The sequence below is a fragment of the Pygoscelis adeliae genome, unplaced genomic scaffold (genome assembly GCF_000699105.1).
Source record: "Pygoscelis adeliae isolate BGI_AS28 unplaced genomic scaffold, ASM69910v1 Scaffold88, whole genome shotgun sequence".
Lineage (NCBI taxonomy): Eukaryota > Metazoa > Chordata > Aves > Sphenisciformes > Spheniscidae > Pygoscelis > Pygoscelis adeliae.
Genome location: NW_008825616.1, coordinates 2,004,746 through 2,022,839, shown reverse-complemented (window position 1 = coordinate 2,022,839; position 18,094 = coordinate 2,004,746). Strand labels below are relative to the sequence as shown.

Here is an 18,094-nt window from a genome sequence, read left to right as displayed (position 1 = left end):
AGGAAGCCACACTGATTCCTCTCTCATGGTCTTCTCCAAGGTCATGACCACTTAAACGCAAATTTGCCCCAAGGATGTGTCTTGAACCAGACAAATGAGGGAAGTACAGACCTTCCAGGAGCTTGTGCTTTGATTCCCAAACTAAGACACCAGCTCTCCTGGCTTTGCTCACTGGAAGTTGCATCAGTCCCCAATTTCTGATCTGATTTTGCAGCTGGTCCCTATCCCCCCAGGGGTACCTCATTCTCTAAACTGAACACAGTGTACCTGCTACTATCTAACCTTTCCCCTAGGTCAATAGATACTCCAGCCCCTCAGACAGTGACTGGACCAAGGAGCAAACTGAAGTTATTCCAAGGAGATAGTGAAAGGGACTTGCAAAAACATTAACTAAATAGCATAGCAATTTCTGACTCTGTAAGTGGCCTCCTGGATATATCCTCACCTGGTGTTGTATGTAGGACAGAAAAACAAAATCACTTTTTCAAAGGTCTTGTCATAAAGCAGCAAGAGTTTGGGAAAGGAAAACTTTTACAGGATTTATTTTAATAGACAATATTTTGTGTCAAGAGATTTGACATTTCATACTCATGTTCCCAGTATAATTTCTGCTATAATTAATTGACCTAATTACGCTTTTCCCTGCTGAAAGCTTAGAGGTGTATCAGAGGAAGGATCACTTCACCTATGACTTACTTATTAATGTCTTCCACAAACATCTCCTCCTGGTCACAACCGAAAACAGATATTCAGCCAGATATGTTATTGGTTTGAGTAGCTCAGTTGTTTTTAGGATCTCCTGGCATCTTAAGATCAGAACAGGTGCTTATCTTTTCATGAAGCAACTTTTATACTAGAGTAAATCAACATATTTTCATATAGCTATTCCTTATTTACCTTGCTCTGAAAGCAATCTCAAACCAAACAGTATCAGTCCAGCTTTGTGGTTTTTAAATAAAGGTCCTCTAAAATCAGGCTTCTTAACCTAAAGCTGGGCACCAAATAGTAGTAGCTCAATTCCCCAGACTGTGAGCATTTAAAGAACTTCTGCTGACCTCAGTGTAAGCTCTAACACATTCTACTGAAAAGAGGCCATTTGCTTAAATGCCAAAAAATGGAGCATAATTTTAGACTTCTACTTTTAGAGTCTTGCTTTTGCCGTAAAGCAGCGCGAGACCTTGGTGCTGTCTCAGCTGGAGGACTTGGATGCAGAATACATATAGTCTAGTGAGATTCTTGTATATGGCCCCTTTCCTGCTGCATCTCATAACTAAGGCTTGGATGATCATATGTGAAAAGAATTTCCTGCTACAGTGAGCTGATTCCCCTTTTTGACCACGGTCACTCTCAGATCACCTCGAGTTTCCACCACTGCATGAAACTATCTCAGTTCATCAACAGAGGAGCTACTTTTTACAGTGACACTAAACTAAGTGATGAGAATGCAGCTGGGTGCCTGGGAAGCACAACCCAAAATCCTCTCTCTCCATCAGAATAGGAGGTTTATAAACCAGAGACAGATATACATTTGTGCTTGCATGACTCACCTTGCACAAAACACTGTTGGCAGCTATCAGGACTACCCAATTACTTCCTATATAAACACTGTTCCATCATTTTTGTTTTTACTACTTGGCCACAGCAACAGCCAGTGCCTAAAACCAGGTATAACTGAATCTACAACCAACTGCTGAAACATCTTGCTGGAAGGAAACTGAGTATCACCCAGAGACTGAAAAAAACCATCTTGGGATGCAATGTGGGAAAAAGGATGGAGCAGCATCTGCACTGCATTCTTCCAACACGCTGTGACCATGGACGTGCTGTATTTCTTTATCTTCTGTAGAATCCATTTAACTGAGACAGTCAACCTGAATATAGTTCTAAATCAGGATCATAGTCACCCATGGTTCCTTGAATAGTCAGAAAGACACTCCAGAAGGTAATTCAGTGCATCTAAGACTTAAAACACGCTCTGGAGGTCTTTTTTTCCTCTCTGTTGACTACAGAAGGAACTGAAAGTGATGTGCTAGATTTAGGCTGCACGAATCCAAGCCTAATCTACCAGCTGCTAGTCACTGGCAATGTCTGGGTTTGTTGTTTTTTTTTTTTTCTAGAGCTATTCAGTTTGGAAAAAAGATGAGCAACTGCCAACAGAAGTGATAGCTAACTGCCCCATATCAGGATGCTAAAGCAGTGGAGTTTGACAACTGTCAGCCAGGAAGATTTTGAAGATGAAGCTGTCTTAGCAGTGCATGAAAGTGATTTGACAAACCCTGCTCTGTATGAGACAGTCCGTCATCAATTTTTTATATCTTTGATACCATCAGAAGACCACAATATTATAAGGCTGGAAAGACCTAGAAAAGTCATCTAGCCCTTCTCTCCCGCTCTAGGACACACTCAGTTCTTTACATCATCCCAGACAGATATTTCACTAACCTTTTCTCAGACCCATGATGGAGGCTCCAAAACCTCTCCAGACAACCTATTCAGTCATCCAACCATTAAAAAGCTTTTTTTATTGTATAACCTGGATCTTTCTCATTGCAATTGAAGTCCATTATTTCCTGTCGTTATTTCCACATGGAGAACAGATTGTTCCCTTCCACTTAATAACAGCCTTTTATGTACTTCAAGTCTGTTATCAAGTCCTCCCTTACTATTATTTATGACCTACACAGCACCAACTGGTGGCAGGGGCTTTGCAGACAAAATTAGATAGTCCTTAAGTGCTTAAATCCTGTCTTCATCTATCCTGTAACAATCATGACAAAAGAATGTAGGAAAAAGGACAGAAGTACAGGGCTACAGCTGAGACACCATTAGCTTACTTGAAAGGACAGCACCCTCAGAGAGAAGATTTGCTTTTGTAGTATTTTTAATCCTGACTGAATATAAAGAGACATTCTGAAAGAGGTGGTTTGCAGAGAAGAATTAGGGCAATGGATGGCTGAAGAGGGAATGGTTTGCTAAAAGCCATACAAAGGAAAAAACAGAGTGTACCAGAGAGTAAGAAATTTCAGAGGAATGAGAAGAATCAGCTAAGGAGCTTAACAGTCAACAGCATGACTGAAAGCTGGTGGGATGAGATGGAGGCAACAAGAATCAGCCAGCTGTTCTCCGTTTACTGCCCTTGCTTCCACCTCCTATCAGTCACTTGACTGGTGGCCAAGCCCATGGTTGCGTCCCTGCATCCCCATGGCAAGTGAGAGTGGCAGTGGGCATTATGATAACGCAAGAGACCAGAATCCACCTCCAAACCCTGTCCAGGGTATTTATAGAACTGGAGATCATTGAACTTACTTTCCACATTGATCTTGGCTTGGGTCTTGTCATCAGGACTCTCACAGCAGTAGAAGCCCCTGTCTGCAAAGGAGATGTCCTTAACGACCAAGGTATGCTTTGTTCCCTCAGCTTTGATCTCTATTTTTTCACTGGGCTTCAATACGATGCTGTTCCTCATCCACTTCACCTCTGCAGGCTTGGTCAGCTCTACCTCCAAGGTCACTGTGTCCCTCTCTTCAACTGTTCTGGGCTCCAGTTTCTTCTTGAATGAGATTGAGGCCTCTGCCAAAAGGAGAAGAAATATTAGTAAGAATGTAGAAGATCCAGAAAACAGTCTTTCAGAGCAAATTAAAACAGTGGCTCATGTATCTCCAGTCCCAATGCATTCTGGGCATCTGTATTTACTGATGTGAAAGCAGAATTTCCCTACTGCTAACATAATCGGTCAGAGGGAAGGCCTCATAAAACAGCATAAGTCATAGCATCAGTGACAGCCTGTCAAAGAGACATTGTCGCCTCCTACCTCGGACTCTGAGATTGGCTGTGCTTTCTACTCCCTCAGCATTGGCAGAGATTTCAGCTGCATCTTCCAGCGTCAGATCAGTGATGGTGAGGCTGTGGTTGGTGTCCTTCTGGGAGATCACATACTTCTTGCTGGCTTCAATCTTGACACCATTCCTGAGCCAAGTGACCACGGCGTCACTGGGAGAGACGGTGCACTTGAACACAGCCTCTTTTCCTTCCTCAGAGACCACACTGTTGAGACTCGTAACGAACTTCACCACTCTGGGAGCTGATGGATAGGAATAAAACATTTAGGAGCATATCTTTGAGACATGGCATAAACACCTTCAAAGAGCCAAAAGCTTCGATGATTTTATTGGAAGCAGCAGGTTTTATTACTTACAGTAAGTGATCACAATAATGGGTCATCACATTTCCCATGTCTAAGTTTTGCGCATAAAGATGCCAGAAGAGAGGGGCAAAGAGGGGGAAAAAAATCCCATCTTAGATTTGGGATACTTAATTCCAGCCTCAAATGCAATATGAAGGTCAATTTGCCCACATATTAAGAGACCTGAGCTCAACAGGTCTCAAAATCATTATGTTCTTCACAAGTAGAGGTTCCACTGACGCTGAGGGAGGAAGTGGAGTTTTGTATTTTGCTGTCAACACAGGAGACAGCACAAACACATGAACAAACACAGCTTTGCAGAGTTGTAATGGCTGAGGACAAAACCCAAGGATCTCTCCACATTGTCACCACGCAGTTCTAGAGACATACCTTTGGGGGTGATGGTAACGCTGCTTTTGTCATCTCTGGACTCGCAGGAGTACTCTCCCTCATCCTCAGCCCGGATCCCTGTTATTGTCAGTGTTCGCTTGACCCCTTCCTCACGAATCTGGAAACGCTTGCTGGGCTTGATCTGAACTCCGTTCCTGAGCCACACCACCTTCCCTTTAGCATGGCTCACATCACAGGTCAAAGAGACACTACCTCCAATCTCAGCATTAACAGCTTCAAGTTTTTTGGCAAACTTCACTGGGATTTCTGAGATGCAGAAGAAGGAAAAAATGATGAGAAAGGAAAAGATAAGAAACCTGTTCTAAGAAACCGTTTCTGGCCAACTTTAAAAGAAAAAAAAAACCCAACACCCAACAGATTTGGGAATCAGGGTAGACAGAAACAAACCAGAAAGGTGGAAATTTAGGGAGATTCCTTTGACGTGGAGTTTTAATATCATTATCATTCTGTAAAGCAAGAACAGTGCTTTTAAACAGGATTGGGTTTTGCCTTCCTTCCTTTCTAATTTCGTACCCAATGAGACCATGTGGTGTTTTTACATCAGAGCCTGATTTGCCTGACTAAATGTAAAAATCCATATGCATGCACAAGCTCTAGCCACCTTTGTCTCTGCCATCACTGGAGACACAGCCAATGGAGTCAGAGAAATCCAGGGTGTGATTTCTTTCATCCTGAAGGAGACATTTCAATAGGGCAGATGTATCGTGACCTATTAGCAACCACTCCTCTGCAATGACTCCAAAGGGAGCTGAGGAGGTGCATCTCAGCTGCAGACATCTCCAGTGCGAGTGTCTGAAGAGAAAGGAGTAGGCCTTTGCTCTGGGACATCACCCCTCTCATCTCCATCTGTGGACCAGCTGTATTTCATCCTTCTTGTCAATTTATAGCCTTAGCCTTGACTAGCCAACAGCATCCCAGGTACACCATCCAGGAACAGAGGAGGATACAATTCAGGTCCTGTTTCCCCATGTGACTAACTCACAAATCTTCTCCTCACACAACATCCCTCTATATCCTCATCAGCTTCATCATGCTGATGAGCAGAGTGGGGAAGAGCTAAGGCTCTGCCATGCCCCAGCTACTGGGGTTAGGAGACAGAAACAGCATGATGACAGTGGGGAGCAGACACCAGGAAAAGCACCCATCGTAGGCCTCCTTGTTCCCCTGAGTGGCCAGCAAAGGACAAAAATTGGGTATTTGGAAGCAGGAGAACTTTGCTGGCCTGTGGTGGGGCAGCCACAGCAGCTGCAACAGCAATTCAAGCCTTGAGGTTGGAATGGTTTTAGAGAGAGTTTGGACTTCACCTCCATCCTACCATGAGGGAAGCATAGCTATTGGGGTGGGACACGACCTGTGCGCTGCTCTCTGCTCACCTTTCACCTGTACTTTGAATTCCTGCTTGTCACTCTTTGTTTGGCAAGTGTACACAGCAGTGTCTTTGCTCTCAGCCAGGTTCACCGTCAGGGTCCTGGACGCCCCCTCACTCTTGATCTCATATTTCTTGCTCGCCTTGATTTCTGTTCCATCCTTGAACCACTTTACTGCAGCAGTTTCAAGCGTTACTGAAGTAGTCAGTGTGATGCTTTCATGTTCTTGAACAATGAGAGGCTCATTCTGGACAAGTTTCTTTTCAAATTTAGCCTCTGGTTCTAGGAAAGACATTAAAATAGGAAAGCTAATAACTTAAATCTCAAATCCTTAACCCAGCAATTTTCTATTACTCTCTCTTCATGACTCACAACACCAGCTCATCCATAATCTGTAATAACCCAGGGAATATGGCTGAATATTTGTGGCTGGTGTAATCTTCTGCTGGGTGGGAAGAAAGAAAATGATCTGTCAGGCAACCCAGAGCTGCTTCTTAGAAGAGAAACAAAGGAAAGGAAATGCAAATATACATTTTATCTGCTGCCCACAAAAAGCTTGTTTCTTAGAAGTAAAATGACCTATATAATTATTTCCTCTCCCATTTTTAGGATTTTAGATCTAATTAAGAAGAAATACTAGTATGCTAAACCTGAATTTATGGCCTATTTTCTTTTCTGCCTGCTCTATTCCCTTTCTCTTGGCTTCTTCTCTATCTTGTACAATGCCTTGCCACAAAAGTGGGCAGTTTTGGGGCACACACAGCAGCAGACCACCTTTTCTTAGTCACCTTTCTCCATAGCTCTATTTCTTCTCTTCAAAACTTTCCAACTTCTACTTTCAGCTCCCCACCACTTAAAAAGGTTGGGCGACGGGGTGTGCGAAGGAGACACTAAGCAAAAAAACTATATAGCATTTCCAAAGCCAAAAAAAAAGTCTTCAGCCAGATTTCCCACCTCCACACTGCTAGATTAAAAATGTCAAATTAATGTGTGATGTGGTTGACCGATGCTGCTCCAGAGAAACTGGTGGCTGCACCGTGGCCACTGGGTAGGGAATATACTGTTTTCCTCTAAGCCACACAGAGAGCTGCTTAGGTGAGTCCTCACCAGATGCTTCCAACTTGAAGGTCAGTTTCTGGCCTGCAGCCTCGCAGATGTACTCCCCAGCATCTTTCTTCTCCAGCTGCTCTATAACCAGGCGTCGGGTTTTGCCCACAGTTTCTATTTTGAATTTTCTAGAGGAAATGAGCAGTCTTCCATCCTTGTACCATTTCACTTCGGTTGCGTCCTGTGCTACCTCACAGCTGAGGGTGGCACTTTCTGTCAGGACAGCGTTCACCTCCTTCTGGACGTTTTCCTGGTTTATAAATGCAGGCTTTGGCTCTGAATGCAGAAAAAGAAGAAAATATTGATTGAGGGATTAAAATGAGATCAGTCTTACAGAATTCTGTGCAGACATTTGGAAAATATTTAGGTTGTCACTTGCCAAAACTGATTGTCTTCACTGGGCAATACCCAACCTTCTGTGTGACCGAATCACAATGTGGAAACTAGGGATGCAAGAGCCTAGGAATGGAGAGGACCAAGAGGGTCCTTGACATCAACCCTATGGTTGCAAGCCACCATGAAAAAAACATTTAATGCAAATGCTCCCAAAGAACATCTTGTCCTGCACATCACCAAAATCTGACCAATTCCTTTTAGTTAAGACCTACAGTGAAATGTCAAGGTCACAAATATAGCACTATGGGCTTCTGGAACAGACTCTTCATGGTGTCTTCCACTGTCACAAGCATGACTTTCAAAGGGACAAAGGAAATATGATCTCCCTATAGTGCTCAGGTAGGCCAGGATCAAGGCTGGCAAGGCACCCAAGATCGGGTACCCATGTCAACACTCCCTTTAGCATCCCATGCTTAAAGCTGTTAGGGCACCTTGTGAGTCCTGTTCCAAAAGACCAACTGCTGGGAATCTTTCACGACAAATGTACCTTTAGCACCTGATAGAAGTAGTAAGGCATCTCAGAAGGCTGAGATCTCAAACACACAACAGCACAAATTCAGAAAAAGTGCTGAGTTTTCAACCCATTTTGATGAGTGCTGCTGCCGAAATTGCAAATGGCAAAGCATATTCCAGCTTCTCAGTTTTCAGAAATAGGATCATGAGTCTAACAAGAAATAGATTTTTGAATGGCTCTTTCCTTTCAAGAGGTTCAGTGCACAAGAATCAACCTTTGGGATCCCAGAAATGGGAAAGATCTGAATAACATGTTGATAATTATGTCTATTATATTTATATCTGCAATTATTATATAGACAAAGAATGAGATAGGTCTTTGTACCATGCTAGAGCCAAATATTCCCATTTCTACAAGTCCAGGCAATCAGGTACAGAAAATCAGGTAAACGCTACAGGGTGCAACAAAGCCCAGACTATTGCAACTGAGTCATTGTGTAATAGTTATTACAGGTATTACTTTATTATCCTCTACTGTAATTCAGACAAGATATCTCTCACCCGTGACGTCAAGCTTGAAGGTCAGTTTCTGGCCAGCAGCCTCGCAGGTGTACTCCCCAGCATCTTTCTTCTCCACCTGGCCCACCACCAGACGACGCGATTTGCCCTCCGACTCCACCTTGAACTTCTTGCTCGAGGTGATCAGTTTCCCCTCCTTGTACCATTTCACATCGGTCTTCTCCTGGGCCACCTCGCAGCTCAGCGTGGCGTTTTCTGATAGTGCAGCTTTCACCTCTTTCTGCACCTTCTCCTTGTTTGTAAACACAACTTCTGGCTCTGAAAAGAGAGAGAATTTCAGAGTGCCTCCAAGATACGATGTTGCGCGATCCCCTTATCACGGCTTACAGGTAACACTGGAAACCAAGCCTCTGACTTGACAACACACGTCTAAAGCTATTGGTAGAACATGCAGACTGCTTTGTGGTGAGTTTTTGTGTTTTGTTTTGGGTTGGTTTGTTGTTTTGTTTTAAAGAAGGGTTTTGTTTCTTTGTCGCAAATCACACTAAGATTAGTATATTTATGGCAGCAAGCTAGGAGATCATCTGGATCATTTATAAGAGCATTGTATGGCAGGCCCCAGTCAAGGCAAGATACATTTTGGTTGAAGTTGAGTGAAAAGTAATGAATTCTTACTGGGAGGAACTGTCCCTTACTGTGTCACAGCCCCATATCGTTGATTCCTTTTGATCCCAATAGCTGTGTCTGCTGTCGTTACTGTCCTATTGGCACTAGGTAACTTTCTTCAGTGCAAAGGATGCTAAGACCAGGACTTACATGTTCAGAACTGTGTTATTACTTCCCATGCAACCTTGAGAAAAGCCCAGCCCACCTCACATTCTTACATCCAAATGGTGAAATCCCCTTGTTCTCCAGCTGACACATTAGTCAGCCCACTTGCAAGAGCATCAGGAGGCAGGGAGTGAGTTGGAAAGTTGAATCCATTCTCCTACTCTACAGCCCCAGTAGGGTGATGCATCTGAAATGAGTCCCCACTTTCCCTAGTTGCCACTTACCTGATGCCTTAGAGACCTTAACATATAGCAACCTTACTGTCGTATTCAACCCCCAGGCTGAAATGAGCTCTTCCAAGAGAAAGAGTGCAGACATCAAGCAGACACACAACTGCTCTCCACCATGACCCTTCTCTGAAACGCACTGAGAACCAGATGTGTTGCAGAATTGTTCTTGTTGTACCAACGTGTGGGGATGGAGATGTGCAATCAGTACTTTCTTTTTCACAGCCCTATTCCTACAATGATGGGTAGCTCCAAAGTTTTTCAAGGATGGGAGCTCCCTGTGTTAAGGATTTTATAGAGTTTTACATAGAAGATGTAAAGAGAACTGTATTTGTAACTCTGTCCCACTCCTCAATCAGAGCCAGACCATCTCAATGATGTTCTCCAAAAATTTGAAGCATAACAGGAAAAAATTTATGAAATAATACTCATTTTTTTAAATAATCTAGAAAAAGGAAGGCTGGGCCAAAGAATCTTCTCTCACCTGTGACATCAATCTTGAAGGTCAGTTTCTGGCCAGCAGCCTCGCAGGTGTACTCCCCAGCATCTTTCTTCTCCACCTGGCCCACCACCAGACGACGCGATTTGCCCTCCGACTCCACCTTGAACTTCTTGCTCGAGGTGATCAGTTTCCCCTCCTTGTACCAGTTCACATCGGTCTTCTCCTGGGCCACCTCGCAGCTCAGCGTGGCGTTTTCTGATAGTGCAGCTTTCACCTCTTTCTGCACCTTCTCCTTGTTTGTAAACACAACTTCTGGCTCTGAAAAGAGAGAGAACGTATGTTCATGCTGTCCACAATGTTCACAACCACATGCAAAATCCTGCTTACAAGACCTTCCCAAAGCTCTGTCATTTTGGAATGGTCCCACTCACAGCTAAGGAACACTCAGGCAAGGCATGGCCCTCTGTGCACCCTGACGACAACACATCAGCCATTTCTGAGCAAAATGAACCAATGCCCCAGGAGTTAAGCTTCCTCCCATCCCCATGGATCCACGGGAAATCTGGCTTTTTGTTCCTCAATGCAATGCACAAATAAGCTCGGTCTTCTCCTGGGCCACCTCGCAGCTCAGCGTGGCGTTTTCTGATAGTGCAGCTTTCACCTCTTTCTGCACCTTCTCCTTGTTTGTAAACACAACTTCTGGCTCTGAAAAGAGAGAGAATTTCAGAGTGCCTCCAAGATACGATGTTGCGCGATCCCCTTATCACGGCTTACAGGTAACACTGGAAACCAAGCCTCTGACTTGACAACACACATCTAAAGCTATTGGTAGAACATGCAGACTGCTTTCTGGTGAGTTTCTGTGTTTTGTTTTGGGTTCCGAGTGCAGACGTTGCGCAGACACCCTACCACTCTCCACCACGACTCTGCTCTGAAATGCACTGACAATCAGCTGCGTCACAAAGTTGTTCTGGTTGCACCAACTTCTTGGGATGGAGAGGTGCAATCAGTACTTTCCTCTTCACGGTCTGTTTCTACAGAGGTGGGTGGCTCCCAAAGTTTTTTCAGGGATGGAGCTCCCTGTCTTACAGATTCTATACTGTTTTACATGGAAGATACATAATAATATTCATTTTTCTAAATATTCCCGAAATAGGAAGGCTGGGCCAAAGAATCTTCTCTCACCTGTGATGTCAAGCTTGAAGGCTGGAAGTAAGTCTATGCCACTAGGAAACTTTCCTTACAGCTACAGCAAAAAAAAATATGTAACCAGATAATCCCTCACCTGTGACGTCAAGCTTGAAGGTCAGTTTCTGGCCAGCAGCCTCGCAGGTGTACTCCCCAGCATCTTTCTTCTCCACCTGGCCCACCACCAGACGACGCGATTTGCCCTCTGACTCCACCTTGAACTTCTTGCTCGAGGTGATCAGTTTCCCCTCCTTGTACCATTTCACATCGGTCTTCTCCTGGGCCACCTCGCAGCTCAGCGTGGCGTTTTCTGATAGTGCAGCTTTCACCTCTTTCTGCACCTTCTCCTTGTTGATGAAAGCATCTTCTGCCTCTGGAATTAAGAGTACAGGGACAGATTTAGAAAATTAATCTTTCACACACACACCCCTTCCCAGATTTACACATCAGTCTTTGGATTATGGTGCTGAAGATGGAGTTCATATTCACATTCCCTGCCAACACTCTCAACTGAATGTTAACATTCGAATCGCATCAAGTGCCGCTGAAGGACTCCTTTAGTGGTAGTCCAAGACAGCTTAGATGGCCCCAATGTTGCTTTCATTTCCACCGCTATCATTCTGCAAAATCTGCAGAACAGAATTTCACATATCCCAGTGTCCAGCAGCACATAGTGGATGCAGTCTGGAAGAAGTCTGTTTGCTGTAAGAGGACAAGAATTAAATTGTCCAAACAATCAAAGAGCTGCAATTTGCTTTGCCAGCAAAAGCAAAGCTAGTCTTGGGAAACAAACTTTGTGAGCCTATTCTACGTCTATGTCTTTATTTCCCAAATGTTCCAAAGATGCATCATCCCAGAACAATGTTTCTCTAGTATGCTAACTAGTGTGTGTGTGTGTGTATATATATATATATAACATATAACTGTATGAGATTCAACAAGGCCAAGTGCCGGGTCCTGCACTTCGGCCACAACCCCATGCAGCGCTACAGGCTTGGGGAAGAGTGGCTGGAAAGCTGCCTGGCGGAAAAGGACCTGGGGGTGCTGGTCGACAGCCGGCTGAACATGAGCCGGCAGTGTGCCCAGGCGGCCAAGAAGGCCAATGGCATCCTGGCCTGTATCAGAAATAGTGTGGCCAGCAGGAGCAGGGAAGTGATCGTGCCCCTGTACTCGGCACTGGTGAGGCCGCACCTCGAACACTGTGTTCAGTTTTGGGCCCCTCACTACAAGAAGGATGTTGAGATGTTGGAACGTGTCCAGAGAAGGGCAACGAGGCTGGTGAGGGGTCTGGAGAACAAGTCTTCTGAGGAGCGGCTGAGGGAGCTGGGGTTGTTTAGCCTGGAGAAAAGGAGGCTGAGGGGAGACCTCATCGCTCTCTACAACTACCTGAAAGGAGGCTGTAGCGAGGTGGGGGTCGGTCTTTTCTCCCAAGTAACTGGCGAAAGGACAAGAGGAAATGGCCTCAAGTTGTGCCAGGGGAGGTTTAGATTGGACGTGAGGAAAAATGTCTTTACTGAAAGAGTGGTTAAACATTGGAAGGGGCTGCCCAGGGAAGTGGTTGAGTCCCCATCCCTGGAAATATTTAAAAGACGTGTAGATGAGGCGCTTAGGGACATGGTTTAGTGGGCTTGGTGGTGTTGGGTTGATGGTCGGACTCGATGATCTTAGAGGTCTTTTCTAACCTTAATGATTCTCTGATTCTAACGAATGAAAATTGGCCAGCCCCCATGGTATTGACCTAGCGCTGCACCATGCCAGAATCAAAAAGCAATCTAATATATGAACTCCTCAATTTGCTTTAAATTCATCGAGATCCAACTGAGGGATGTCAAGGTTAAATCCTGTTCTTGCTAATGTCATCGTGAAGAGACCTGGTTTCCTCAGCTACTGCTTCTGAGACCAGTTCTAGTATTTCCTTTTAGTTGGCAGAGGCCATAATAAAAATGTTTCCTCCATAATAAAGAGACACTTTATTTAAGGAAGGAGCATTCACAAGAGAATTCTTGTGCTCAGAAGATTTTCTGTGTCCTTTAATTTCTCCTGCAATTATTGAATTCTCATTTTGCTTCAGTGCATCTCCACCAGATTCCCAGGAAAATTCCCCGGTGATATTCAGCCTGCCCTGGGCTTGGGCTATGGAAATCTGCTGCATTCTTAGTTTTCAAAGAAGGGAGACAGATCTAATAGTTTGAACACAACCGCATGAGTAAACCAGCGGAATTTAAATACTGGCTCCATCACTGCCTGCTGAAATGGAATTTGCCAAGCCACGTAATTTTTCTCTCCTTCAATTTTTTCAGGATGTAAAACAGAGATGCAGCAAACTCACTCACCTGTGACATCAATCTTGAAGGTCAGTTTCTGGCCAGCAGCCTCGCAGGTGTACTCCCCAGCATCTTTCTTCTCCACCTGGCCCACCACCAGACGACGCGATTTGCCCTCCGACTCCACCTTGAACTTCTTGCTCGAGGTGATCAGTTTCCCCTCCTTGTACCATTTTACATCGGTCTTCTCCTGGGCCACCTCGCAGCTCAGCGTGGTGCTCTCCTTCAGCACTGCCTTGACCTCCTTTTGCACTTTGTCTTTGTGTTCAAACACATCATCTGCAAGATTGGAAAGAAGGAAAAATCTAGAAAAAAGCCTGTGAAAATTAAAGCTGTGCCTCCAAGATCATATGGTACTGGGTTTTCAACTGGTGGATTACAGTTAAATAAAGAAGCTGTAAAATTAAAAAGGCTAATAGAGTCAGTTAAGCAAATGCTTGAGGAAGCACTGGCAGGAAAAGCTTCCTTCCAGACAGTGCAGTTTCTGGCTGCTGCTCCTTTGGGCAGCAAGAAGAACTGCCATGCCTGATCTTCAGGCTTACACCAGCTTTCCTACACACACTCTGTACGGTCACTCTCTGCAGGCCAAGCAGGGTGAGCTCTCTTGGGGAAGCAGGGCATGTTCTGTTCACTCACAGAAAAGACTGAGCTGCATACTCACAGTGAACAGGACATACTCCAGGAAGGTTCTTTCATTTGCCAGCACTGTCCCTGTATTTGGGCCCAAGCAATTTCCAGGAAAAAAAACCGTAAGGGTTATGAAATAGATGCGTAACAACTGGAGTATCTTCACAAGAATTTGTACGGAGTTGTGTCCTTATGGAACAGCATCACTTCCCAGATAGATTCTATAGAATGTGCTACTAATAGTACAAAATCACAGCCATAAAATAATTTAGGTTAGGAGTGATCTCTGGAGGTCATCCAGTCCCACTTCCCCACTCACAGCAGGTAAAATTACATTGAGTTACTCGGGGCCATGTCCCACTGAGTTCTGAATATCTCCAGCGATGGAGATCCCACAACCTCAAGGCTCCTGTTCCAGAGCTTGACCACCCTCATGGTGCAAGTTTTTCCTAACATCTTTTCAGAACCTCTCATATTCCAACTCATATACTTTGCCTCTTCTCCTATCACCATGCACCTTTGAGAAGAACGTGGAGCTGTGGATTCTATATCCTCCCGTTAGATAGTTGCAGGCTGCAATAAAAGCTCCCTTTTGCCTTCTCTTCTCCAGCCTGAACAAATATGGCATGTGTTCCAGCCCCCTAATCATCTTGGTTGCCTCCACGGGAGCTGTGCCAGTAGTATTTTGGATTTCCAGATGTAAGAGCTGTCAAATTCTCCAATCAGGCAGACATTGAATTACGAACAGTAATTTGATTTTAAGGCTTGGTTTCGATAAATTCCAAGAACATCATTTTAGAAGCTGGGCATGGGAAATAACCTTGGATATAGAATCATAGAATCATTAAGGTTGGAAGAGACCTCCAAGATCATCGAGTCCAACTGTCAAACGAACACCACCATGCCCACTAAACCATGTCCCTAAGTGCCTCATCTACCCGTTTTTTAAATACTTCCAGGGATGGGGACTCAACCACTTCCCTGGGCAGCCTGTTCCAATGTTTAACCACTCTTTCAGTAAAGAAATTTTTCCTCACGTCCAATCTAAACCTCCCCTGGCGCAACTTGAGGCCATTTCCTCTCGTCCTTTCGCCAGTTACTTGGGAGAAAAGACCGACCCCCACCTCGCTACAGCCTCCTTTCAGGTAGTTGTAGAGAGCGATGAGGTCTCCCCTCAGCCTCCTTTTCTCCAGGCTAAACAGTCCCAGCTCCCTCAGCCGCTCCTCATAAGACTTGTTCTCCAGACCCCTCACCAGCCTCATTGCCCTTCTCTGGACACGTTCCAGCACCTCGACATCCTTCTTGTAGTGAGGGGCCCAAAACTGAACACAGTATTCGAGGTGCGGCCGCACCAGTGCCGAGTACAGGGGCACGATCACTTCCCTGCTCCTGCTGGCCACTATATAGGGATCATAAGGTGATCTAGTCTAAAGTAAATAGAGGAATTAACAAAAATATCTCTGTAACACACTATTTTGGAACTAGCAAACTTGTATGAATTATGAGAACTGATTAAGGAAGAAAATATGAACTATTTGCTCAAGACTCAATATGGGACCTGGTATCTTCACACTAAAGTGTTCAGAATCTACATCTTACCCAGTGGGAAAGCAGGGAGGAAAAGATCAGGAAGGCCAGCTAAAAAAACCCACATAATTGCCCTTTAAAATCCTTTAAAAGACAAAACACATAAGGAATGGAAAAAAGGACAGCTTTGCTGGAAAGCTGTGTCTCTGGCGTCAGGAACTGTAGTAATAAAGCAAGACTTGCCAAAAGTCAGGCTGGATCCAAGCTCATGAAGGAGGTTAAGACACCTAGCAAGGGATACTCTAGCACCAGAAATATATGTAGACAAGGGAAGAAGTGGGGCCATCATGCAGAGTGTGGGTTTCATGTTTCGGAGCTCTTCGTATCACACTTGTGAAGAAAACAAGCCAATGCTCCTACAAAGTGTTCTCCTGCAGGCTAATTTGTTCATTTTGGCTCTTACCCTCACTCTAGGTAGACGTTTTGCCTTTCAATACAAAGCAACGGAGGTTACACAAGGAGGCTAACTGAGTGAGGGCCTCCTAAGCTCACACGTTATGTTCCATGCTAGGCAACTCTCTTTAGCGAGAGCTTTCAGTTGTTTGAATTTCCTTCAGGGGAATGGTTCTTCTTACACAAAGTCTAGTTGGTACTCCTTCTCAGTTGTATCTTTAATCAACAGCAAGGTGAAAAAAAGGTGATCGAGGGTTAAAGCACAGAGGGTCAGAAGATCCATTTTCCAGTTCTGGTTCTACAGCATGCTTCCTCAACAGTCTCGAAGGAGAACCCAAATGGGTCCCACCATTTCTGCCTTTAAAGCGACCAGTAAACCTCTCGGTGGCAAGAGGGAGCCTATTCTTCTCTGTTCTTCTTTCTTGTATTTACACATTTGCAAAATCTGAGTAATGGCCTCCCTTTGGCAGAAATGGGCTCGGGCAACACTCATCTATATCTTGCAGAAAAAAATCCTGTCCCCCTTTCCATGATACCCAAGTACCTCAAAGCCTGTGATATGAAAAACACCTCCATGAGGTAGGGCACTCTTCTTATCCCTGTTACGAAGAGGATGTGAGATGCAGAAAATGTTGGTGATAGTCCCCACCACGTCAACCTGCAGAGGATGGTGCTATTTCCAAAAATAGTGAACTCCCAGTGTCCAAGCCATGGGATTTTCTCTCATGAATATGACTGTTTCTCAGAAGCCCTAAAAGCAGGCCAATCTTTGGGTTTTCATCCAAAAGTCTCATGCAACCTTCCCTTATTGCTGTCAACAGCTTTCCTCACTCAGAAACAGACCTTTGGGCTATGTTGCAAGCACAAACAACCGCTGAGAGCACTTCAGTGCCTTGTTGCATCCAGCAGAGGATAAAGATCTCCTGGTCCCAGATGAGAAGATCCTTCCAGAAGAAGCTAAAAGCAGCTCTTCCTTCAAACAGTGTGATAAGATCCTTTGTTAATTTCTGCCTTTCACAGCTTCATTTACAATCTGCTACAATTTTTCCAACAGCTTCTGCTATCAAAGGCATTCATTGTTTGAAATAAAATAACAATCTCAGTCTTACCCTGTACTATTCCTACAACCTGCATAGAGCTATAGAAAAAAAGTCACATAACTGAGCCATGGAATAAGTATTACCATAATTTTTCTGGCACAAAAGAGAGTTGCCAAACACAAAGGAGAATGAGGCAGATTTGTCTCCCATTTCCTGGTCGGGTCACTCCCCAGCAATGTATGCCACAGAACGCAGACATGGCAGAGCAAGCAGAATGAAACCAAATGAGCTTGTGTGCTGGTTTTGGCTGGGGTAGAGTTAATTTTCTTCACAGTGTGGGGCTATATTTTGGATTTGTGCTGAAAACAGTGTCGATAACACAGGGATGTTTTCGTTACTGCTGAGCAGTGCTGACACAGAGTCAAGGCCTTTTCTGCCTCTCTCCACCCTGTCAGCAATCAGGCTGGGGGTGCACAAGAAGTTGGGAGGGGACACAGCCAGGACAGCTGACCCCAACTGACCAAAGGGATATCCCACACCATATGACATCATGCTCAGCAATAAAACTAGGGGGCGATGTTGGCCAGGGGGTCACTGCTTGGGGACTGAGCTGGGCATGGGTTGGTTGGTGGTGAGGAATGGTTTTCATTTGCATCACTTGTCTTGGGTTTTATTTATCTCTCTTTGTTATTTTCCTTTTCATTACAATTTATTATTATTAACAATTATTATTATTATTATTTTATTTCAATTATTAAACTGTTCTTATCTCAGCCCATGAGTTTTCTCACTTTTACCCTTCCAATTCTCTTCCCCCCATCCTGCTGGGGGGCCAAGTGAGTGAGCAGATGTGTGGTGCTTAGTTGCCAGCCGGGGTTAATCCACGACAGCTTGTACCTCAGCAAGACCCACAGCTGGCAGTCACACAAATCTCAATGCTGTAATATCATGCTTTTACTCAGGCCACACTAGGAGCAGGCCAGCCACACACCACCTCCA

At 44.6% G+C, this 18,094-nt stretch overlaps 1 protein-coding gene across 1 annotated transcript in view; it reads right to left on the bottom strand.

The window, feature by feature from the left end:
• Window positions 1-18,094, bottom strand: part of OBSCN (obscurin, cytoskeletal calmodulin and titin-interacting RhoGEF) — a 203,829-nt gene that overhangs the window by 140,347 nt on the left and 45,388 nt on the right. The window contains exons 16-25 of the mRNA XM_009333308.1: window positions 13,458-13,727; window positions 11,222-11,497; window positions 10,556-10,641; window positions 9,979-10,252; window positions 8,479-8,754; window positions 7,069-7,344; window positions 5,968-6,243; window positions 4,574-4,840; window positions 3,812-4,081; window positions 3,307-3,570 (exon numbers count right to left, since the gene is read on the bottom strand). Of these exons, the coding sequence (XP_009331583.1) occupies window positions 3,307-3,570; window positions 3,812-4,081; window positions 4,574-4,840; window positions 5,968-6,243; window positions 7,069-7,344; window positions 8,479-8,754; window positions 9,979-10,252; window positions 10,556-10,641; window positions 11,222-11,497; window positions 13,458-13,727 (2,535 nt within the window). The remainder of the gene's footprint in view (window positions 1-3,306; window positions 3,571-3,811; window positions 4,082-4,573; window positions 4,841-5,967; window positions 6,244-7,068; window positions 7,345-8,478; window positions 8,755-9,978; window positions 10,253-10,555; window positions 10,642-11,221; window positions 11,498-13,457; window positions 13,728-18,094) is intronic.